General features: G+C 41.2%; 1 protein-coding gene across 3 annotated transcripts in view; it reads right to left on the bottom strand.

Moving 5' to 3' along the window:
- LOC134341524 (signal-induced proliferation-associated 1-like protein 2) overlaps window positions 1-25,573 on the bottom strand; it is a 521,779-nt gene that overhangs the window by 122,120 nt on the left and 374,086 nt on the right. For 2 of the 3 annotated variants that reach the window (XM_063039398.1, XM_063039402.1), the window contains exon 11: window positions 2,551-2,808. The exons of the other annotated variant lie outside the window; for it this stretch is intronic. In XM_063039398.1, the coding sequence (XP_062895468.1) occupies window positions 2,551-2,808 (258 nt within the window). The remainder of the gene's footprint in view (window positions 1-2,550; window positions 2,809-25,573) is intronic. 3 annotated transcript variants of the gene reach the window in all.

Genomic DNA, 25,573 nt, shown 5'->3' with positions numbered 1-25,573 from the left:
GCAAACAGGACAGAATGAAAAGAAATCAATCAGAAATTAACTGCATTGCTTTACAAGCTAGCTCAATCAATAAAAGTCATCAATTTAAATTGCAATTTAAGATCTCCATTTTGATTTCTGCATCCTATTCATTTGATGACAAGATTATTCTGGGTTTATGTCAACGTGATCCAATTTTATTAGTATAAAGATTGAATAAATAAAGGAATGTTAATGGGTTTTTTCTTTACATTTATTTCAAAAGACTCACACATTGCAGTGTATGCACTTTTTAAAGTTAATTAAGCAGGCAATGCCCCTTGTGAAATAGTTGCTAAAGGCTGCTCAAAGGCAGGAGGACTGCAGTGGGACTAGAGAGCAAAACAGCGAATTCTCACTGCTTCCCGCACACTGCATCACAGTATCAGCGCAGATTACCGTGCATTTAAACTGGAGGGAATATGAAGCAACAACAGGGCCGGCAGGAATTTCACAGGCTAAAAATGCAGCCTGCGAAGTTTCAACGCTCGCACTCTGTGCAGATCCTGTTGAGAATTGGTGTGAACATAGAGAAGTGCCAGAAAGTTTGGTTATGCTACCCCAGTCAAGAAGCTAGTGAGAAGAGAGGGAAAAATAATTGGATAGCTACCCAAAGACGTAATGTACATTGGACTTTTTGCTCCCTAAGTAAAGCAACTTAATCAAAGATCCCACCCACCCCGGACATTCTCTCTTTTCCCCTCTCCCATCAGATGGAAATACAAATGCCTGAAAATGGTAGGACCAGGCTCAAGGACAGCTTCTGCTCCACTGTTATAAGGCCACTGAATGGTTCCTTCGAACAATAAGACTCTTGACAGTCTGTTTCATTATGATCTCACACTTTGCCTACCTGCATTGCACTTCCCTTGTAGCTCTTACACTTTGTTCTGCATTTTTTATTGTCTTTCTTTATTCTAGCTCAATACACTGTGTAATGATTTGATCTGTATGAAAAGTATGCAAGACAAACTTTTCAGAGTATTTTAGTAAATGTGACAATAATAAACCAAAACCAATATATTAACAAACTTTAACAAATTCAGCACCAGGCTGATGCGCCTTTCTCTGTAGCTGTAACACTATCCTGCATTCTGTTATTGCTTTACCTCGTGCTACCTCAATGCCTATGAATGAATTAAGCTGCATGAACAGAATGCAAGACAAGCATTCTGTACCTTGGAACATGCAACAATAATAAACCAATTTTAATTCCTCCTCAGTAGACACTGCTCAATTTGAATTTCTCTTTCCTGATAGAGTCAACATCCATAATATCCATTTATGAATCATCTTGGGGAGAGTTTTTGTTTACATTCGACAGCAGACATTTCATTGTAAATTTGTTACTGGGATCGAACAATACATAGCTTTTATTCACATCCCCCAAAAGGCTGGCCCTCCATACTGCCCAGCTGATTATGAGATTTTTTTGTGTACCAAATGGCTGCTTGTTTTCATCAAGCTCCTGAACCAGAAGGGATAACTTCACTCACGCAACCTATAGACTAACTTTCAAGGACTTTAAAACTCATGTTCTCAGCATTATTTGTCTGTCTGTTTGTTTGTTTATTTATCCATCCACCCATCTATTTGCACAGATTGTCTTCTTTTCCACATCAGTTGATTGCCAGTCTTTGTGTGTTTTTTCATTGGTTCTACCGTATTTCTTTGTTCTACTGTGAATGCTTGCAAGAAAATGAACCTCAGAGCAGTATATGATGAGATGTACACATTTTGATAATAAATTTACTTTGAACTTTGAAAAGTGATGGGACACTACATAAATTCAAGTTCTTTATTTTCGGCCTTCAACAGTGTCCCAAATTCTAATGACAGTAATTCTGAATGCTGCTTGTAATAAGTGGGAACTGTTCTCACACAAATATTTCCCTCCAGTACCAGTGGTCAAAAGCAATATTGATTCCAAAGGAAAGAGACATCCTCTACCTTGCCTTCTAACAGTTACATCTGACTCTGCAAACAAGTGTGTAAGATGGAAAATCAAGGGGTTGTGGCAAAGTTTGTATCCTCTCTCTCCCTTGGTCCAAACTACAATTAGTACATCTGGATTGGAGCTGGTATTTTTTAAATATATTTGTCTCTTCTGACAAACAGGGGCCTTAGAGAGATATGAACATCATTCTACTGAGATAAATATTTACCCTTGCAAGTTCACTTACAAGCACATTCATAAATGAATACAGAAAACATCTGAGAACACTTGAAATTCTTCAATGGAATACAAATAGCTAAGTAAATCATCAGTGCAACTGCTGTCAAGATTTACCTTTGCTCCCCCCTAAAGTTAGTCTGCCGTTAGACAATTCACAGCTGTCTCTCCTTCAGACCACACTCATTTTGGTTGCTAGGGTAGTGGGGTTTCTGTATTAAATTCACCCTCAAAGCTTTGTGCACCATTCTGTGTTGCATGCAATTAGCAAGTGAGCTTTATTTGCAGCCCTTCATGTCATCTGTGGTACTAGAGAGGCAAAATTCCAGCAGTACAATAAAAATTAAGAAGAACACTACCTCATTCCATCTGGCAGCTTTCTGTCAAAGGAAGTACTGCGAGGGATAGCTGTGTGGATCTGCTGCAACATTTGCTGAGATTGGAGTCTGTCAGGTGCTCCTTGTATGGGGGAGGACCTGGAGACTGGTTGCCCTGCAGGTGTGGCTACTCGATGCCATGTGGTGTTTCTTCTGAAGGGGGTCTTGAACTCGCAAGGTGTGCCTTCATTGTCCACTTTGTATTCAACCATCGGTATCCTATATAGTTCAGAGCAGCCTCTGCCACACAAAGAATAGTTGGTTTGTTAGATGAGGGTACAATAACCTTGAGTAGAAAACAGCCTCCCCTTCCTTCCACCCAGTGTCAAAAAAAAAGAATAGAGTTACAATAATGAAACACAAAATACAAATGACATTGCTGTCCAATAGGGATGACCTTGTTTCTTATGATTAAAGCAGACTTCACAACCTGTAGAGATGCAGCTGGCTGGACTGAACATACTGGGGGGTGTTCATGTAGCACCACTTAATCCTTTGAATCCTGCAAAATAAGTCCAGGTGTACAGAATATAGATATTCTTCATCATTCTTCATTGAGTTTCTACGAAGACCAGAGTTGAAAATAACTGAGTGTCAGAAGTAGAGATCTGAATGTGTTGGTCTATTTACTCTCTCCCATCAATCTAAAACATATGTTCAATTAATGAATGAGCTTAGGCCTCATTTATAACTTACACTTCTGTACTCTCATTGACATGAGCTAAATGGGATGTTGGGTGTTGGGGAAGGGGGAGGTTAGGGTTACCATATGCGACATGTGAATAACACAAGATACCACAGCTGTTTCAGAAATATATTTTTAGCACAGGCATGATGGAACTAAATATGCTTACCATCTGAAAAATTGTAACCCCTCACAGAACGTGAGCCAGCTAGGCTCAAGCAAGCTGTAGTTAATGCACTCACTCACGGCATGGTAGCACAGCCACTAGTGCAATGCATTATAGCAGCCAGCTGTAAGATCAGGGTTCAACTCCTGCCACTGTCTGTAAGGAGTTTGTATGTTACCCCCATGACGGCATGGATTTCCTCTGGTGCTCCAGTTTCCTCCCACATTCCATAACATACAGTTAAGGTTAGCGAGTTGAGGGCATGCTAAGTTGGTGCCAGAAAAGCAGGGATACTTGTAGGATGCCTAGCAAAATCTTTGCTGATTTGACACGACACAAATGATGCATTTCACTGTATGTCTCGATGTACATGTGACATATAAAGCTTATCAATCACATCTCCCATTCCTCACTATAAGGACCTGCAAACCTTTGACAAAACTCCTGGAAGCAGCGTCAAAGAAATGATGGTGAAATCTGCTCTAGTCCCTACTGCTGTTAAACCAGATAACTACAAAGTTGCTGGCACATAATGGAGTTATGAGTTAGTGCACTCTCCTCCAACTTAGATCTTGCAAAATCCAAACTACTCAAATGTTAATACTGGGCAGTGTGTCCACCAATTTAAACATGATAGCCATATAAAGTGGTGAACTCAATTTTTATTGAGAAAATGCCGATCTGCTTTGTACTGCATATATAACATATAGTCTTGAGAATTCTTATCTCTGGTGTGAAAATGTTCTACAAAAATGTGAAGATGTTTCTTATATATGACTAACCACATCAAAACAGAAGAAATGGGGTGTCAGTATGTAGGGTGGAATACATTACGGATGAAGGCCCTTGAGTTCATCATACCCATACATGCTTACAAAATGACTGGGTCCAATTTGAACATAGAACATATAAATCTACAGCACGATACAGGCCCTTCAGCCCACAAAGTTGTGTTAACCATGTAACCTACTCTAGGATCTGCCTAGAATTTCCCTACCGCATAGCCCTCTATTTTTCTAAGTTCCATGTACCTATCTAAGAGTTTTTTCAAAGACCCTATTGCATTGCAATGCATTCCATGCACCTACCACTCTCTGTGTGCAAAACGTACTTCTGAGATCTCTGTTGTACCTAATTCCAAGAACCTTAAAACTATGCCCCCTCATGTTAGCCATTTCAGCCCTGGGAAAAACCCTCTGGCTATCCACACGGTCAATGCCTCTCATCATCTTCTACAACTCTATCAGGTCGCCTCTCAACCTCCGTCACTCCAAGGAGAAAAGACCAAGTTCACTCAACCTATTCTCATAAGGTATTTTCCCTAATCCAGGCAACATCCTTGTAAATCCCCTTTGCACTCTCTCTACAGTATCCACATCCTTCTTGTAGTGAGGTGACCAGCAATGAACACAGTACTCCAAGCGGGGTCTGACCAATGTCTTATATAGCTGTAACATTACCTCACGGCTCTTGAACTCAATCCCATGGTTGATGAAGGTCATCACACCATATGCCTTCTTAACAACACTGTCAACCTGCGCAGCAGCTTTGGGTATCTTATGGACATGGACCCCAAGATCTCACTGATCCTCCACACTGCCAAGAGTCTTAACAAATGGTCATAAATCCTGCCTCTCAGGATCTTCTCCAACAACTTGCCCACCACTGAAGTAAGACTCACTGGCCTATAATTTCCTGGGTTATCTCTACTCCCTTTCTTGAACAAGAGAACAGCATTTGCAACCTTCCAATCTTCTGGTACCTCTCCCATAGAAACCATAGAAACTACAGCAAAGAAACAGGCCTTTTGGCCCTTCTTGGCTGTGCCGAACCATTTTCTGCCTAGTCCCACTGACCTGCACACGGACCATATCCCTCCATACACCTCCCATCCATGTATCTGTCCAATTTATTTTTAAATGTTAAAAAAGAACCCGCATTTACCACCTCGTATGGCAGCTCATTCCATACTCCCACCACTCTCTGTGTGAAGAAGCCCCCCCTAATGTTCCCTTTAAACTTTTCCCCCCTCACCCTTAACCCATGTCCTCCGGTTTTTTTCTCCCCTTGCCTCAGTGGAAAAAGCCTGCTTGCATTCACTCTGTCTATACTCGTCATAATTTTATACACCTCTATCAAATCTCCCCTCATTCTTCTACGGTCCAAGGAATAAAGTCCTAACCTATTCAACCTTCCTCTGTAACTGAGTTTCTCAAGTCCCGGCAACATCCTTGTAAACCTTCTCTGCCCTCTTTCAAGCAACACACATCAAAGTTGCTGGTGAACGCAGCAGGCCAGGCAGCATCTGTAGGAAGAGGTGCAGTCGACGTTTCAGGCCGAGACCCTTCGTCAGGACTAACTGAAGGAAGAGTGAGTAAAGGATTTGAAAGTTGGAGGGGGAGGGGGAGATCCAAAATGATAGGAGAAGACAGGAGGGGGAGGGATAGAGCCAAGAGCTGGACAGGCGATAGGCAAAACGGAATTTTCCTAACTAACCTCCCATGCGGGACCTTGTCAAAGGCCTTACTGAAGTCCATGTAGACAATATCCACTGCCTTCCTTTCATCCACTTTCCTGGTAACCTCCTCGAAAAACTCCAACAGATTGGTCAAACATGACCTACCACGCACAAAGCCATGTTGACTCTCCCTAATAAGCCCCTGTCTATCCAAATGCTTGTAGATTCTGTCTCTTAGTACTCCCTCCAATAACTTACCTACTACTGACGTTAAACTCACCGGCCTATAATTTCCCGGATTACTTTTCGATCCTTTTTTAAACAACGGAACAACATGAGTCACTCTTCAATCCTCCGGCACCTCACCTGTAGACAGCGACATTTTAAATATTTCTGCCAGGGCCCCTGCAATTTCAGCACTAGTCTCCTTCAAGGTCCGAGGGAACACCCTGTCAGGTCCCGAGGATTTATCCACTTTAATTTTCCTCAAGACAGCAAAGACCTCCTCCTTTTCGATCTGTACAGTTTCCATGATCTCATTACTTGTTTCCCTTAATTCCATAGACTTCATGCCAGTTTCCTTAGTAAATACAGACGCAAAAAACCTATTTAAGATCTCCCCCATTTCCTTTGGTTCCGCACATAGCCGACCACTCTGATCTTCAAGAGAACCAAATTTATCCCTTACAATCCTTTTGCTCTTAATATACCCGTAAAAGCTCTTTGGATTATCCTTCACTTTGACTGCCAAGGCAACCTCATGTCTTCTTTTAGCCCTCCTGATTTCTTTCTTAAGTATTTTCTTGCACTTCTTATACTCCTCAAGCACCTTACTTACTCCCTGCTTCCTATACATGTCATACAACTCCCATCCCTATTGATGATGTAAAGATCATCGCCAGGGGCTCAGCAACCTCCTCCCTCGCTTCCCAGAGTAGCCTGGGATACATCTCATCCGGTCCCAACAACTTATCTGACTTAATACCTTTCAAAAGCTCCAACACATCCTCTTTCTTAATGTCTATATACTCAAGCATTTCAGTCTGCTGTAAGTCATTCCCACAATTGCCAAGGTCCTTTTCACTGGTAAATACTGAAGCAAAGTATTCATTAAGTACCTCTGCTACTTCCTCCATCTCTATGCACATGTTTCCACTATTGCTCTTGATTGGTCCTATTCCCACATGGTTCATTCTCTTGCTCTTCACATACTTGTAGAATGCCTTGGGGTTTTCCTTAATTCTGCTCGCCAAGGCCTTTTCATGGCCCCCTTTCTTAATTTCATTCTTGAACTCCTTTCTGGCACCCTTGTAATTTTCTAGAGCTCTAACAGTACCTAGTTTATTGAACCTTTTGTAAGCTTTTCTTGTCATCTTAACTAGCTTTTCTACATCCTTTGTACACCATGGTTCTTTCACCTTACCATCCTTTCCATTACACTCTGGTCTTTTCCCAAATGCTGCAAAACTTTCTCTTAAATCTCCTGTGCTTACACTTTCTAACTAACTTATGTGACCATAATTATTTTTAGTAGACACTTCACAGTGTCACATACATTTGTGTAGAATAGTTTCTCTGCTTGCTGTGTAAAATCTCCTGTATGTGAATGGTGCTCTGAATATGCCTCATTATTCATTCATGGAAACAGATCACTAGTAGCAATATTTCTACCTTCTCCATCTAAATCCTTCATAATTTTAAAAATCAGAATCAAAATATTGCAAGTTCTGCTGATTTTTCTTTGTAATTACATTTCCTGAACATAAAAGAATGATTGACCTATTCTCTTCTTCAAATCCTCAACTTCTAACTTCAGGATCAGAATCAGATTTATTATCACCAGCATGTGACGTGAAATTTATTAACTTAGCAGCAGCAGTTCAATGTAATACATATCTAGAAGAGAGAAAAAAATAAAATAAAGATAATAATAATAAATAAACAAGTAAATCAATTACAGTATACGTATATTGAATAGATTTTAAAAAGTGCAAAAAACAGAAATGCTGTATATTTAAAAAAAAGTGAGGTAGTGTCCAAGGGTTCAATGTCCGTTTAGGAATTGGATGGCAGAGGGGAAGAAGCTGTTCCTGAATTGCTGAGTGTGTGCCTTCAGGCTTCTGTACCTCCTACCTGATGGCAGCAGTGAGAAAAGGACATGTCCTGGGTGTTAGAGGTCCTTAATAATAGACGCTGCTTTCCTGAGACACCACTCCCTGAAGATGTCCTGGGTACTTTGTAGGCTTCTAGCTCGCCGCTTGTTCTGCTTAGCTGCCACAAAGTCATAAAATATCTGAGGGCTTTGCTTTTGAGAGATGCTACCCTGCTCTGTGACTTGTCTGTTCCATTAGTTAGACTAAGGCTGGGGGCTGGTCCCATGGAAAATTATGAGCATCATATGTAGCTATCATTTTTGTTGAAACCCATAAAATACAACTGAGAGAAGTTCACCATAATTTTCTCTTTTAGAAAAGGGTAAAAAAAATTTGAAAAACAGTGAGGGCCGTACCATTTGCAGTGGCAATGAATTTAAGCACTCTGGCAGGACTGATTTGCAAGTGATACTGAAAATACCTTGGATCAATAGTTCCTCTTCATTGTTGGAGCTGGTTAGTCTTCCAAACCAAATTTCTGATTAAATAATTACGATTTTGTTCCGAAAGTCTGAGCGTTTCAATTAGAAATTCAGGACTAAGCATAGTTGTAAACAATTTGATTTCTAAAAAGTAGTCTTGGAGAGGAAGAGGGATAGAATTCCTTCTGATCATTAACAGACTGATGGCATTCAATTCAAAGTACAAAAAGTAGTTTCACAGCAAAATTAAAAGAGAAGGGTTAGTGAGGGAAATAGTGAATGTTTTAGAGATGGACGGGGGGGGAGGAGAGAGGAAGGGAGGGAGAGAGGAAGAGAGATGTAGAGACAGGGAGAGGGGAGTGCAGGGAGGGATGGCGAGAGAGTAAAATAAAATTAGTACAGGTGGGAAACAGTGGCAGAGAAGATGAGTGAAAGAGAGCAGGGGGAGGGAAAATCAGAGAGAGTTAGATTTATGGTTACATTTTCAACATAGTTCAGCACTCAACTCAGACAAATATGATCCTGGGTTCAGAAAAGAAAAAGCCCCAAATAAGCAAATCCCAGAAGAATGAATGGATAATATAGATGTCAAGCTTTCAGCTTCTGTGAAAGCACAACTAAAGAATATCAAACATAAGAACAGTCATCTGAAGCCACTGGGTGATGAATGTGACTCAATTTCTATTAGCAGTGATTAGGAAGGCTTTCAAACATTTCTAGATTTACTGTGAACTCCTTTTATTATTTTTTCATGACTGCGACTCTCATGATTTAACAACTGAATCACTAACATACTTTACTCGAAATTTGAGTGTTTTTGCTTGTGATGTAATGTAAAAGTGATAAGCATGAAACACAGATACAGTATCTATACAGAAGATCTTTAAAATTTCAGACACTTTATAACATAGAACAGTAAATCACAGTACTGGCCCTTCAGCAAATGATGTGTGCTGACCTTTTAACCTCCTCGACAATTAATCTAACCTTTTCCCCCTACACAGCCCATGACCCTCCATTTTTTACCATTCATGTGTCTATTCAGTACTCTCATATATACCCCTAATGTATCAGCCTTAACACTGCCACTGGCAGTGCCTTCCGGACATTTACCACTCTCCGTAAAAAAACCTACCTCTGACATCTTCCCTAAACCTTCCTCTACTCACCTTAAAAGGGTGTTCTCTGGGATTAGCCATTGCTGCGTTGAGAAAAAGGCACTGGCTGCCTACTCTATCTTTCGCTCTTATAATCTTATACACCACTATCAAGTCACCACCATTCCTCCTTCACTCCAAAGATAAAAAACCCTAGCCTGCTCCACCTTTCCTTATAAGACATATTCTATATTCATCTTGATAAAATTCCTCTGTACCCTCTCTAAAGCTTTCACTGATCACATTACTCTATTTTTTGAACACAACTCCAAATTCATTGGCTAAGAGGTACCGTGCTGCACAGCTAGGAACCAATAAAACATGCAAGCATAGCAGAAAACTGCTTGCATTTTTTTTTGCACAGATCACCTATAATTGAATCATTGGACTAGACGTCTGGGGGAAAAATATGAATGCTTATGTTTTCTAATTACAAATCTCAGCACTTGTCTTCCTTTTGAACACAGAATATATCAGTAAACTATTTTAAAACTTAATTTTATGAACTATGAAACAGCTTTATGTTGGCAGGTCAACCATCAATAACAGCACTGAGTCTATGTTTGCTTGCCAAAATTTTTATATGTGTTTCAGGCATTACCAATTTTCGTTCCTAAATCTTTTTTTGATAAAGTCGACTCTAAAATTTCTTCATTTATTTGGCAGAATAAGAATCCGAGACTGGGTAAAATACATTTACAGAAAGCTAAGAGAGATGGAGGTTTAGCATTACCTAACTTTAGATTTTATTATTGGGCTATTAATATTCGACATATGAAATTTTGGTTACTTGACCGGGATATACTATCTATTCCTAAATGGGTAGCATTGGAATTACAATCTGTTCAGGGTTATACACTTGGTTCTATTTTAGGTTCATCTCTTCCTTTTGATTCGAAACGCCTTAAGCAGGTCTCTAACCCGATCGTTAAATATGCTTTGCGTATTTGGTTTCAATTCAGAAAATTTTTTGATCTTAATCAATTCGGGTTAGCGATTCCTATTTTAGGTAACATATTTTTTCCTCCCTCTTTTACGGATCGTGCTTTTCAAACTTGGAAGACTAAGGGTATTTTACGGTTTTTGGATTTATTTTTAGATGGTTCCCTTATGTCTTTTGAACAATTATCTAATAAATATAACCTATCAAGAATACATTTTTTTAGATATTTACAAGTTAGAAATTTTCTAAGTACTATACTTCCTTCCTTTCCAATGCTTCCTCCTATATATATTTTAGATTCGATAATTAACCTTAATCCATGTCAGAAAGGTGCATCGGCTATGATTTATAATATTATTATGAAACTCAGGAAAGCTCCATTTGATAAGATTAGGGTAGATTGGGAACAGGAATTGGGGCTTACCATTTCTGTGGATGATTGGGGGCAGATTTTACAATTAGTTAATACTTCCTCTATTTGTGCTAAACATTCCCTAATTCAATTTAAAGTGGTGCATAGAGCACATATGTCCAAAGATAAGTTAGCGCGTTTTTACTCGCATATTAATCCTTTCTGTGATAGATGTTCGGGGCAGATAGCCTCTTTAACTCATATGTTTTGGTCTTGCCCTACTTTGGAAACTTTTTGGAGAGATATTTTCAATATTATTTCTAAGGTATTAAATATAGATATCTCTCCTCACCCTATTACTGCTATCTTTGGACTACCTAAAATTTCTAGTAATCTTTCCCCTTCAGCCCGTAGAATGATTGCATTTCTTACTTTAATGGCGAAAAGATGTATTTTACAACATTGGAAAGAGCTTAATGCTCCAACTACCTTTTTTTGGTTTTCTCAGGCGATTTTATGTTTGAATCTGGAGAAAATTAGAAGTAACCTTTATGATTCTTCATTTAAATTTGAACAGATTTGGGGACCTTTTATTCGATATTTTCATTTAATGTAATATTTACCCTTCTTGTTTTTTTTTTCACTGTTTTAATGGAGGTCGGGATTGAGGACGTGATTTTAAGTTTAACTCTGTTTGGTTTCAAGTTAGCCCATTGCTTTGCTTTGCTTTTAGTTAGTTGCACGGTGGGTTTTTTTTTGGGGTTTTTTTTTTCTTTTTTTCCATTGATATATATAAAATCTAGTATACTATTATGTTATCTTGGTTTCTTATGCTTAAATTACATTGTTTGTAGTATTTTCTTTTTGGTATTGTTATCTTTTGGAATTTTATTATACTTTAACATTGTATTAATGTTTATATGGCTTACCTTTTTTGTATACTTACTCAATAAAAAGATTTAAAAAGAAAGAGTCTATGTTTGCAATGAACATTCCCCCGCTACCAATTACTGTAGAAGAGCGCATAAAAATGCATGCTGATGCAAAATAGATACTGGAAGATTATTCGGTGTAATTGGAACTTCTGTCTGAGCTGCAAGATTGTGGATTCAAGTCCCACTCCAAGGTGATACCATATATACTAGGCTGACATTGCAGTAACATACAAAGATTGGAGGAACTCAGTAGGTCAGGCAGCATTGATTGAGGGAAATGACCTGTCAACCTTTTAGGTCCTTAACTTTCTCATCAGGAGACCACAGTCAGTACGTTTGGTAATTTCATCTCTGCCTGCTGATAATCAACACAGGTGCCGCTCGAGGACATGTTTTTAGCCCACTGCTTGACTCTCTCTACACTCATGACTACGTAGCTAAGCATAGCTCAAATGCCATCTATAACTTTGCAGATGACACCACTGTTGTTGGTGTCGCTGATGGCAATGAAATGGTGCACGGGAGTGAGATAGATCAGCTGGTTTGAGTAGCATCACTACAACCACCTCACACTCAATATTGACAAGACCAACGAATTGATTATGGGCTTCAGGAAGGGGAATTTGAGAGATTATGCACCAGCCCTCATTGATGGGTGAGCAGTGAAGCTCTAAGTTCCTGGGTATCAATATCTTAGAGGATTTATCTTGGGCCCAATACATTAGGTATTATTACTTCAATGTATGACAACAAACTTGACTTTGACTTTGGGAGTCAAAGAGATCTTCTAAGTCTGCAGCTAAGTGCTCCTAGATGAGATTGCCATGGAAGTTGCTAAAGATACAAGTGTTGTTTATGACTGGCTGCACTTTGGGGAAGTTCCCCCTTCTCGTTACTACCAGCAAGGTGGAGGTATAGGAGCCTGATTTAGAAACAGTTTCTTCCCCTCCACTATCATATTTCTGAATGGCCCATGAACTGCTAGGTTAATTCCTTTTCATTGCACTATTTATTTTGTAATTTATAATCATTTTTATGTTTTGCACTGTACTGGGATCGATAAACAACAAGTTTTAATACACATTGTGTAAATCAGCAATAATAAACTTGATTCTGATTCTGACGATGTTATGCAGGCAAACTCTCGCTCTGCCTGTTCCAGTGGGCTGAAGAAGGAGATGGTTAGGTTTCTGTTTCACTCCAAGTTGGCAGTTCTGTGGACTTCCTTTCCAGTTGTGATGAGCAAACTGAGATGTGTTTGAGTTAGCAGCAGCGTGAAACAATCCCCTAGTGAGAGAAATGCGAGTGACGGTGACCTTGACATCTAAAGGCAAGTCAGTCAGGCACATGTGTGTGGCTGTGGTCGCAGGGGACTATAGAACTTGGAGATGATAAAGAGTGCAGATGGAGGGCTGACCCGCTAAATAGCATGGCTTTAGGGCAAACAGCAAGAAAAGCTTGGTGGCTCTGAGAGTACACATGAACGAGTTGTTTATCAGACCATTCAAGTTGAAGAGCTCACTGCGGCTGAATTTTGTATGTTGCTCTTCCATTGACAGCCACCGGGGAAACTTTACAATGGCATAGAGGTTTAGGAGTTGAACCACAGGCACCAAGAAATTCAGTGTGTGTTAGGTCTTGTATGCAAACAAGTTTTGAGACTTTGGAATTTTAGAAGGTTTTTGATAAGTACTTCAAAATAGACATTAGCAACTGCAGCCATTAGATTAGGGATGTTGGCAGGATGCATATGAAATTAGTTAAGGAACAAAAAGCACAGAGTAGAGATGACTTACTTTTTAGAGTGAGAATCAAACATATAGAAATGTTCCCTAAATTGTTTTTTTTTAAAATATTTACCACCAACCTAGTGTTGTACAAAGAATAAGTTTGGAGTTTAAAGAAAGCCTGGAAGTGAGGAGAAAAGTAATAGACTGGTCTAACATATTCAGCCTGATGAAGCAGTGTAAAGTTAAGGTTGGGAAGTGTGAAGAGTTCCGTTGTAGTAGGAAAAATAAGGAAAAAGAATATGAACCATACAGTAAAATTCCACAGGGGATTCTTGGGAACACTAGGCAGAATACCTACACAAGTCTTTGAAGGTGACAAAGTACAAACAGCTGTTATGACAACTGAAAACTATTGATGAGAGTGAAGCTGAGGGAGAAAGAGATCAGAGGAAATTTGATAGAGATGTTCAATAATCATGAATGCAGGGGAAAACCTTCCAGTGACAGAAGGGTTGGTAACCAGAGGACAGATGTTGAAAGTGACAGATATGTTGGGTGGGGAGTTGAGCAAACAGGGATCTTATTCTCAGTTAATTTGTGACCACCCAACTTTCCTTCCAGGGTCCAGTGATAAATGGTATGACTATTGTCTCTCTGTCTTCATGCGTTTGCTCCCACCTTCAACTTTCAATATTTTACTTTCAACGATCCTTAAAAACAAAAAACCCTTCAACCATCCACCCATGAAAACTATCTCATGTCCAACTCCTAAAATTTCCTTAATTAAATGTCAACCATGGCTCAGAACCAATTTGGTATTTACAATCATTCATGATATCAATTGGGATTAACATTGATTCTTTTATTTCCTCACCTTGTATTAATCCCTCATCTATCTAGCCATAGCAAGAGAATTATCTGCAAAGGAGTCTCTTCCTGTAACTGCATCGTTACCATCTCTGTTCTCTCAAAGGATTAGCCTTGTCCTCTTGTCTTCTGCGTTGTACTTCATCTGTATCTGTTCTCACTGCTGCCATCGGGAAGGAGGTACAGGAGCCTTATGTTCCATATCACCAGATTACCCTACTACCACCAGGTTCCTGAATCAGTATGGATAACTTCACTAACCTCAATACTGAACTCATTCCACAATCAATGGACTCACTTTCAAAGATTCTACAACCTATGTTCTTAGTATCATCTAATTATTTATTTCTTGTATTTGCAGAGTTTGTTTTGCACATTTGTTTGACAATTTTTGTGTGCAGTTTTTCATTGATTCTATTGTATTTCTCTGTTCTACTGTGAATACTTTCAAGAAAATGAATCCCAGGATAGTATATGGTGATATATATATATGTGTATATGTGTGTGTGTGTGTGTGTGTGTATATATATATATAGAGAGAGAGAGAGAGAGAGAGAGAGGGAGGGAGGGAGGGAGAGAGGGAAGGAGGGAGGGAGGATAATTCTGTCTGAAATTGAACTGGACTATTTGCAAGCTGGTTTGCTGTATTTGACCTTGAAATTAACTTCAATACCTACATCTGCACCATTACCAATGCCATTTGTTTGTGCCTCTCTAACTTCCTCCAGTTTCCCCATTGCTTAACTCATTCATGCTTTGTTACCTCTAGGCTTCGCTATTTTATTGAATTCACATTACAGTTCAGGATCACTTAAAACTCCGTCCTCCAGTTCAACTATCTGAGCAACTGGACAGCACGACAGCATAGCAGATAGCACAACACTTTACAGCACTGGCCATAACATTGGTGTTTGACATCCGCCGTCATCAGTAAGGAGTTCATATGTTTTCCCTGTGACCACGGGGTTTCTACCGGATGCTCCAGTTTCCTCCCACATTCCAAAGGCGTAGAGTCAGTGAGATAGGGGCAGATGTTATGTCGGCACCAGAAACAGGGGGACACGCGGGCTGTCCAGCACAATCCTCGCTGATTTGCTTTAACACAAATGACACATTTCACTATATGTTTCAAAGTACATTTGATAAATAAAACTGATCTTTATCTTCATGAATTTTATAGCTCCACCACTGGATAATGTTTCTCCAGCTGTCAGTGAGTGCCTGAAGTACAGGAATTCCTTTGCTGAATGACTTTGGCTCCCTTTCCTCTTTTACTGTTCCCCAAAAGTAATATTTATTATTAAAGTACATATATGTTACCATAAGTATATAATTCCACAACCTTCAGATTCACTTTCAAGGACCTTGCAACTCATGTTGTCAGTATTATTTATTTATTTTTATTTGCACAATTTGTCTTCTTTTGCCATTGGTTGTTTGTCAGTCTTTGTTATGTATAGTGTTCATAAATTCATAAGAAAATAAATATCAAGGTCATATATAGCAGTATATATGTACGTTGATAATATATTTGACTTTGAGCTCACCTCTTTGCTGAGCTTTTGGGCCTCAGTTCTAATGTTTTGCGTGGTTCAGCAAATATTGCTTGACAACACTAATGACACCAGGAGATATCTTGCTTTAACAAGGGTACTGAATTTGTTCTTGTTGCTGCTGTGGGAAATAGGGGATGTGGCTGATTGGGGTGAAAGAGAAAGGTCAACTATTCAATGGCAGAATAGTACAACAGCCGAGTGAGAATCATTTCCATGAAGAGAAAAGGAATTTTACAATTCACAAAAACAGTTTCAACAAAATATCTTTTGAATTAGAATAAAAAATATTCCATTGTAGATTCCTTTTAACTCAGTAGGAAGAGCCAAAACAGCATTTGATATTCTTTCAAACACTCAAAGCCAGAAATTCAAAATATATTACACCACATTTTAATTTTGGATTTACAAAAACCAAATGTGCCAAAACTTGGCACATAGTGATTGCTGGTATGGAATCAACTCAGGAGACCTTTCTGGAAGCGATTGTAAGAAACATTTTGTAGCTACACTGGGATTTCTAAACCCAACACAAGTTATTCAAAGGAGTTTGAAACGTGTGAAAGAGAGGGCAGCCTGAAAAACTTCAATGCTCTTTTGTTCTTGCACTGAATAATGTATGTAAATCTTAACTCTTTTCTTGGGTACAGTTTAGCATAGTTCAAAAGTTGTGTGAAGAAACAGGAAGAGTAAAGAAAGGGGAGCTTTTGGTGTATCTTCCAATACAAGCATTCTCTTGTGTCAGCCATTAAAAAGAGTACAATTGCTCGAATCAAGTGTGGTAGGAAACCAAGTATATGTGCCAGGATCAGGTCATTTTGGCTCAGGTCAAATGGGATTGATTTGGGGTTTAATTTTATATAATTTTATACCTAAGCCAAACACTAGTGTAAAAAAGACAGGCACTATGCTGAGGAAATGAGCTGAAGTTCCTTGGGTCCAACACCATTGCAGGGAGCTAATTAGGCGAGACAGTTTATCAAACAACTCTCAGACAATCTCCCCCATCTTACAGTTTTAAAGGAAAACAAGTTCATTAAGTCATTGGAGTCGATACCAAAGATCAAAACCTGAAGGTCAATCAGAAGTCGAAGCTCGATTGTCAAAGCCCTGGATCTACAAATCTTGAGAGTCTACTGTTGTAGTTGGAGGCCCATTGTCTGACAGTCTGTAAGTCTGCTGAAGGCCCAGAGGCCTGTCCTCCGGTTGGAGGACTGTCTGTGTGTAGGAGTGGGTGGGCGGGTGAAGGGAGGGAGGAAAGGGGCTTGATTTTCTCTTGTTTTTCTAGCTTGACATGCTCTGTTATGTTGTGTTCTGTGTTGTTCTACTGAACATTGTGGGAATGCTATGTTGGTGACATAGTGTTCCAACACAGAGTTGTTCTGTTGGTTGTTAAAGCAAACAAAGTGCTTCACTGTGTGTTTCAATGTACTTATGACAAATAAATGAATCTGAAGTTTCAAACCCTTGGTTCCCATTCTGAGTTTATGGCAAGTATGCAGCAGCAGGGAAGCATCCCTGCCACTATCATCACTTTCAGCAACATCAGAGTGGAATTGGAGGGGCAGTTTAGAAACATAGAAAACCTACAGAACAATACAGTCCCTTCGGCCCACAGTGCTATGCTGAACATGTACTTAGTTTAGAAATTACCATGGGTTTCCCAGAGCCCTATATTTTTCTAAGGTCCATGTACCTATCCAGGAGTCTCTTAAAAGACCTTATTGTATCTGCCTCCACCGCTGTCACTGGCAGCCCATTCCACACTCTCACCACTCTCTGTGTAAAAAACTTACCCCTGACATCTCCTCTGAACCTACTTCCAAGCACCTTAAAACTGTGCCCTCTCATGCTAGCCATTTCGGCCCTGGGGAAAAGCCTCTGACTATCCACACGATCAATGCCTCTCATAATCTTATACACCTTTATCAGGTCACTGCTCATCCTCCGTCGCTCCAAGGAGAAAAGGCCAAGTTCACTCAACCTATCCCCATAAGGCATGCTCCCCAATCCAGGCAACATTTTTGTAAATCTCCTCTGCACCCTTTCTATATTTTCCACGTCCTTCCTGTAGTGAGGTGACAAGAACTGAGCACAGTACTCCAAATGGGGTCTGACCAGGGTCCTATATAGCTGTAACATTACCTCTTGGCTCTTGAACTCAATCCCATGGTTGATGAAGGCTAACACACTGAATGCCTGCTTAACCACACAGTCAACCTGCGCAGCAGCTTTGAGTGTCCTGTGGACTCGGACCACAAGATCCCACTGATCCTCCACACTGCCAAGAGTCTTACCATTAATACTATATTCTGCCATCATATTTGACCTACCAAAACGAATGACTTCACACTTATCTGGGTTAAACTCCATCTGCCACTTCTCAGCCCAGTTTTCCATCTTATCGATGTCCTGCTGTAACCTCTGACAGCCCTCCACACTATCCACAACATCCCCAATTTTTGTGTCATCAGCAAATTTACTAACCCATCCCTCCATTTCCTCATCCAGGTCATTTATAAAAATCACAAAGAGAAGGGGTCCCAGAACATATCCCTGAGGCACACCACTGGTCACTGACCTCCATGCAGAATTTGACCCGACTACAATCACTCTTTGCCTTCTGTGGGCAAGCCAATTCTGGATCCACAAAGCAAGGTCCCCTTCGGTCCCATGCCTCCTTTTTTTCTTAATAAGCCCTGCATGGGATAACATCAAATGCCTTACTGAAATCCATATATGCTACATCTACTGCTCTACCTTCATCAACATATTTAGTCACATCCTCAAAAAGTTCAGTTAGGCTCGTAAGGCATGACTTGCCTTTGACAAAGCCATGCTGACAATTCCCAATCATATTCATCATCATCATTCAGGTGCCTTGCCGTTCGGCGTGGGTGATCATGTCTCTCCATCCATCACGGTCCCTGACCCTCTGAATTGTAGTTGTTGCCTCCCCTGTTTCTAACCATGTTATTCCAGATCCAATCAGTTCCCCTCTACCACCACTCTGCTCCGTCTAGCAGAATTAGTCCTTACTCTTAATAATTTCTCCTTTGGCTCCTCCCACTTCCTCCAAACTAAAGGTGTAGCTATGGGCACCCATATGGGTCCTAGCTATGCCTGCCTTTTTGTTGGCTTTGTGGAACAATCTATGTTCCATGCCTATTCTGGTATCTGTCCCCCACTTTTCCTTCGCTACATCGACGACTGCATTGGCGCGCTTCCTGCACGCATGCAGAACTCGTTGACTTCATTAACTTTGCCTCCAACTTTCACCCTGCCCTCAAGTTTACCTGGTCTATTTCCGACACCTCCCTCCCCTTTCTAGATCTTTCTGTCTCTGTCTCTGGAGACAGCTTATCCACTGATGTCTACTATAAGCCTACTGACTCTCACAGCTATCTGGACTATTCCTCTTCTCACCCTGTCTCTTGCAAAAACGCCATCCCCTTCTCGCAATTCCTCCGTCTCCGCCGCATCTGCTCTCAGGATGAGGCTTTTCATTCCAGGACGAGGAAGATGTCTTCCTTTTTTAAAGAAAGGGGCTTCCCTTCCTCCACTATCAACTCTGCTCTTAAACGCATCTCCCCCATTTCACGTACATCTGCTGTCACTCCATCCTCCCGCCACCCCACTAGGAATAGGGTTCCCCTGGTCCTCACCTACCATCCCACCCGCTTCCGGGTCCAACATATTATTCTCCGTAACTTCCGCCACCTCCAACGGGATCCCACCACTAAGCACATCTTTCCCTTCCCCCCTCTCTCTGCATTCCGCAGGGATCGCTCCCTACGCAACTCCCTTGTCCATTCGTCCCCCCCATCCCTCCCCACTGATCTCCCTCCTGGCACTTATCCGTGTAAGCGGAACAAGTGCTACACATGCCCTTACACTTCCTCCCTTACCACCATTCAGGGCCCCAAACAGTCCTTCCAGGTGAGGCAACACTTCACCTGTGAGTCGACTGGGGTGATATACTGCGTCCGGTGCTCCCGATGTGGCCTTTTATATATTGGCGAGACCCGACGCAGACTGGGAGACCGCTTTGCTGAACATCTACACTCTGTCCGCCAGAGAAAGCAGGATCTCCCAGTGGCCACACATTTTAATTCCACATTCCATTCCCATTCTGACATGTCTATCCACGGCCTCCTCTACTGTAAAGATGAAGCCACACTCAGGTTGGAGGAATAACACCTTATATTCCGTCTGGGTAGCCTCCAACCTGATGGCATGAACATCGACTTCTCTAACTTCCGCTAAGGCCCCACCTCCCCCTCGTACCCCATCTGTTACTTATTTTTATGCACACATTCTTTCTCTCACTCTCCTTTTTCTCCCTCTGTCCCTCTGAATATACCTCTTGCCCATCCTCTGGGTCCCCCCCCCTTGTCTTTCTTCCCAGACCTCCTGTCCCATGATCCTCTCGTATCCCCTTTTGCCTATCACCTGTCCAGCTCTTGGCTCTATCCCTCCCCCTCCTGGCTTCTCCTATCATTTTGGATCTCCCCCTCCCCCTCCAACTTTCAAATCCCTTACTCACTCTTCCTTCAGTTAGTCCTGACGAAGGGTCTCGGCCTGAAACGTTGACTGCACCTCTTCCTACAGGTGCTGCCTGGCCTGCTGCGTTCACCAGCAACTTTGATGTGTGTTACTTGAATTTCCAGCATCCGCAGAATTCCTGTTGTTTATGTTATTCCATCTATCATTTTCATTCTCTGTCTGCCTCTGCTTCTTTTTCCTTCCAGCTTTCCAGTTGTAACTAAATGTTCTAATGTCTCTCTTCGCATGATGTGTCCAAAGAATTTTGATTGCTGTTTTCTGATTTTTTTTAAGTAATGTATGTTTTGTTTTCGTTCTCTGTAGAACTTCTTCATTGGTTATCCTCTCCGTATATGATATGTATAGCATTTTTTGAGGAACCACATCTCTGTAGCATTGATTCTTTTTTCCATTGCATTTGTGATGGTCCATGACTCTCAGCCATTCACCAATATAGGAAGGATGTAGCAGCTGAGAGTTCTAAGGCTTATGTCAATTGCTATTTTCTTGATTGTTAGGATGTTTCTCATTTCTGTAAATGCTGCTCTTGCCATTGCTATTCTTGCTTTTACGTCTGTTTCGCATTTGCTATCAGATGTTACCTATGATCCGAGGTACTTGAAGTTGTGAACTTGTTTCAGGATTTCATTTCCCAATACAATCCTACAGCTTGGGATACCAGGTTTCTTTGATATTACCATTACTTCAGTTTTCTTTTTGTTTAAGGTTAGGCCAAGTCTTTCGCTCTTTGTGTTGATGGGAGATACTAGTTTCTGTAAATTTACTTCATTGTTTGCTATCAGTACTGTATCATCCACATAGCAGAGGTTGTTGATATTGTATCCTCCTATACTTATTCCAGGTAGGTTTTGTATGGTTCTCATGATGTTTTCACTGTACAGGGAGAACAGGTCTGGTGATAGAACACAACCCTGTCTGACTCCTCGCTTTATTGGCTGATATTCACCAATCTCATTGTCTATCCGTATGGCTGCACTTTGTTGCCGGTAGAGATTCCTGATTATTCTTAGATCTTTTCTGTCGATAATAATATCTTTAAGCATTTTCATGATGATTTGGTGTTTCACTGTGTCAAAGGCTTTTGTGTAGTCAATGAAACAGAAGTATCGGTCTTGTACTTCTATTGACCTTTCAATAATATTCCTGAGAATGTAAGTGGTGTTTGATGTTCCCTTGCCTTCGACAAAGCCGCATTGTTCTTCACTGATCTCTGGTTTAATTTTGTTTCTTATTCTGAGCATGATGATTCTAAGTAGAATTTTTGTGATGTGGCTCATTAAACTAATCATATTATGCCTCTCCAAATGTTCATAAATCCTGCCTCTCAAGATCTTCTCCATCAACTAACCAACCACTGAAGTAAGTCTCACTGGTCTATAATTTCTTGGGCTATCTTTACTCCCTTTCTTGAATAAGGGAACAACATCTGCAACCCTCCAATCCTCTGGAATGTCTCCTGTCCCCACTGATGATGCAAAGATCATTGCCAGAGGCCCAGCGATCTCCTCCCTCGCTTCCAATATTAGCCTGGGGTATATCTTGTCTGGTCCTGGTGACTTATCCAACTTGATGCTTTCCAAAAGCTCCAGCACATCACCTTTCTTAATGTCTATATGCTCAAGCTTTTCAGTCTGCTGTAATTCATCCCCACAATCGCCAAGATCCTTTTCTGTAGCGAATACTGAAGCAAAGTATTCATTAAGTACCTCCGCTACCTCCTCCGGTTCTATACACACTTTTCCACTGTCACACTTGATTGTCCTATTCTCTCGAGTCTTATCCCCTTGCGTTTCACATACTTCTAGAATGCCTTGGAGTTTTCCTTAATCCTGCTCGCCAAGGTCTCCTCATGGCCCCCTCTGACTCTCCTAATTTCATTCTTAAGCTCCTTCCTGCTAGCCTTATAATTTTCTAGATCTCTATCATTACCTAGTTTTTTTTAAACCTTTTGCAAGCTTTTCTTTTCTTCTTGACTACATTTTCAACAGCCTTTGTACACCATGCTTCCTGTACCCTACCATCCTTTCCCTGTCTCATTGGAACATAGCTATGCAGAATGCCATGCAAATATCCCCTGAACATTTGCCGCATTTCGGCCATACATTTCCCTGAAAACATTTGTTTCCAATTTATGCTTCCAAGTTCCTGCCTGATAGCTTCATATTTCTCCCTACTCCAATTAAACGCTTTCCTAACTTGTCTGTTCCTATCCCTCTCCAATGCTATGGTAAAGGAGATAGAATTGTGATTGCTATCTCCAAAATGCTCTCCCACTGAGAGACCTGACACCTGATCAGGTTCATTTCCCAATACCAGATCAAGTACAGCCTCTACTCTTGTAGGCTTAGCTACATACTGTGTCAGTAAACCTTCCTGAACACACCTAACAAACATCATCCCATCTAAACCCCTTGCTCTAGGAAGATGCCAATCAATATTGGGGAAATAAAAATTTTCCATCATGACAAGCCTGTTATTACTGCACCGTTCCAGAATCTGTCTACCTATCTGCTCCTCAATGTCCCTGTTACTATTGGGTGGTCCATAAAAAAACACCCAGTAGAGTTATTGACCCCTTCCTGTTTCTAAGTTCCATCCACAGAGACGCAGTGGACAATCCCTCCATGACTTCCTCCTTTTCTGCAGCCATGACACTATCTCTGATCAGCAGTGCCACACTCCCATCTCTTTTGCCTCCCCCCCGTCCTTTCTGAAACATCTAAAGCCTGGCACTCTACGTAGCCATTCCTGCCCCTGAGCCATCCAAGTCTCTGTAATGGCCAGAAGTCATAGCTCCAGGTATTGATCCACGCTCTAAACTCATCCGCTTTGCTCATGATACTCATCACATTAAAATAGCCACATCTCAAACCATCAGTCTGAGCGCATCTCTTCTCTATCACCTGCCTATCCTCCCTCTCGTACTGTCTCTAAGCTTTCTCTATACGTAAGCCAACTGCCCCTTCCTCCATCTCCTTAGTTTGGTTCCCACCCCCCCCACCCCCAGCAATTCTAGTTTAAACTCTCCCCAATAGCCTTAGCAAACCTCCCTCCCAGGATATTGGTCCCCCTGGGATTCAAGTGCAACCTGTCATTTTTGTACAGGTTACTCATGCCCCAAAAGAGGTCCCAATGATCCATAAATCTGAATCCCTGCCCCCGCTCCAATCCCTCACCCACGCATTTATCCTCCACCTCACTCTACTCCTGCACTCTCTGTTGCGTGGCACAGGCAGTAATCCCGAGATTACTACCTTTGAGCTCCTGCTTTTCAGCTTATTTCCTAACTCCCTGTTGTCTGTTTTCAGGACCTTCTTCCTTTTCCTACCTATGTAGTTGGTACCAACACGTACTACGACCTCGGGCTGTTCACCTTCACACTTCAGGATATTGTGGACGTGATCAGAAACATCCCAGACCCTGGAACCTGGGAGGCAAACTACCATCTGTGTTTCCTTCCTGCGTCCACAGAATTGCATGTCTGCCCCCCTAACTCTAGAGTCCCCTATCACTGCTGCCATCCTCTTCCTTTCCCCACCCTTCTATGCCACAGGGCCAGACTCTGTGCCAGAGGCGCGGCCACTGTTGCTTCCCCCAGGTAGGTTGTCCCCCACAACAGTACTTATTGTTAAGGGGGACAGCCACAGGGGTACTCTCTAGTAACTGACTCTTGCCCTTCCCTCTCCTGTTACCCACTTATCTGTCCCCAAGGCCCCCGTGTGACTAATTGCCTATAGCTCCTCTCTCACCTCCTCACTTTCCCTGACCAGACGAAGGTCATCAAGCTGCATCTCCAGTTCCCTAACCCAGTGCCTAAGGAGCAGCAGCTTGAAACACCTGGCACAGAAATGGCCATCCGGGAGGCTGGGAGTCTCCCAGACATCCCATATCTGATACCCAGTACAGACATACTTCCTAATTCTATTCTTCACAAGTAACTTACCTTGCCTTGACCCGTTAACGCCAAAGCCCCGTTGAGCCTATACTCTAACTCCCTCTACTCCATCGCCCGCTCCTCCAATGCCCCCTCTATTAAACTGTCTTCTTTTTAAATTCTTCCCATTGGTCTAACTCACTGATGTCCATGTGCATTTGCAGTCGTAACTCAATCAGTTTTTTGGGTGGGGGAATGGTGGAAGGAAAGAAGGGAAAGGGAGTGCCCAGTATCCATTTTCAAACATTATGTGGTCACTTTTCCTCTCCTGCCTGATTATTTCAAGGTCTAACATTTTCCACTTTTAAAAAAGCATTTTTTCCTGATGTGCTTGGTTACTATTTTTAAAGAATCTTTTAATACACAATCCCATTATCATGGGTTGACCAAGTCAAACTGCTGAGAGCAGAGCAGTAAATATCCAGCATCAGCAGCAGGACTGGGATGCAGCCAGTGAAACATCTGTCTGGTCTCCACCTCTGATATTGTGGACAATCTTAGATGTGTAGGGGAATCAAATCTTGAGTTCTATAATTTATAAAAAGATGGGTGTTGCACAGGAATTCTAACATTTGTGATCCTTACATGCCTCAGGGAAAACATGAAATGAGCCACATTTCTGAGTTAAAAGCCGTGACCATACTCCATCATTAAATTTAATAAACCACAAAATATAAAAGAAACTAAATGATTACCTGTACAGCTCAGAATCTCTATAACCCTGTGGAAATTACTCCATACAATGGTTAATTTATACTCATTCATTTTTAGGATAAATTAGCAAATTCTAAGTTTCCTCCTTATCCTGTACAATTCATATGATCCAAACCAGAAACTCTACATTTGGCACAGATCAACTCTGCTGCCCTTTTGCCTTGAGGATATAAAATGAGCTCAGATTTTCAGTGTGAAGCCTTACATGGAAGCTCACAACTCTCATTGGTAAAAAGGGGCTACATGCTTGTATTTCTGAAAATCAAATACATTGATTGCAATGACAGCTCCAGGAGATGGATGAACAAAGCTTATGCTTCATTTTGAACAAAATGACTGAAAACTCCTTGATCAATCCCCAGCCAAGTCA

The sequence above is a fragment of the Mobula hypostoma genome, chromosome 2 (genome assembly GCF_963921235.1).
Source record: "Mobula hypostoma chromosome 2, sMobHyp1.1, whole genome shotgun sequence".
NCBI lineage: Eukaryota > Metazoa > Chordata > Chondrichthyes > Myliobatiformes > Myliobatidae > Mobula > Mobula hypostoma.
Note: the sequence above shows the minus strand (reverse complement) of the source record. Positions and strands in the feature narration are given on the sequence as shown.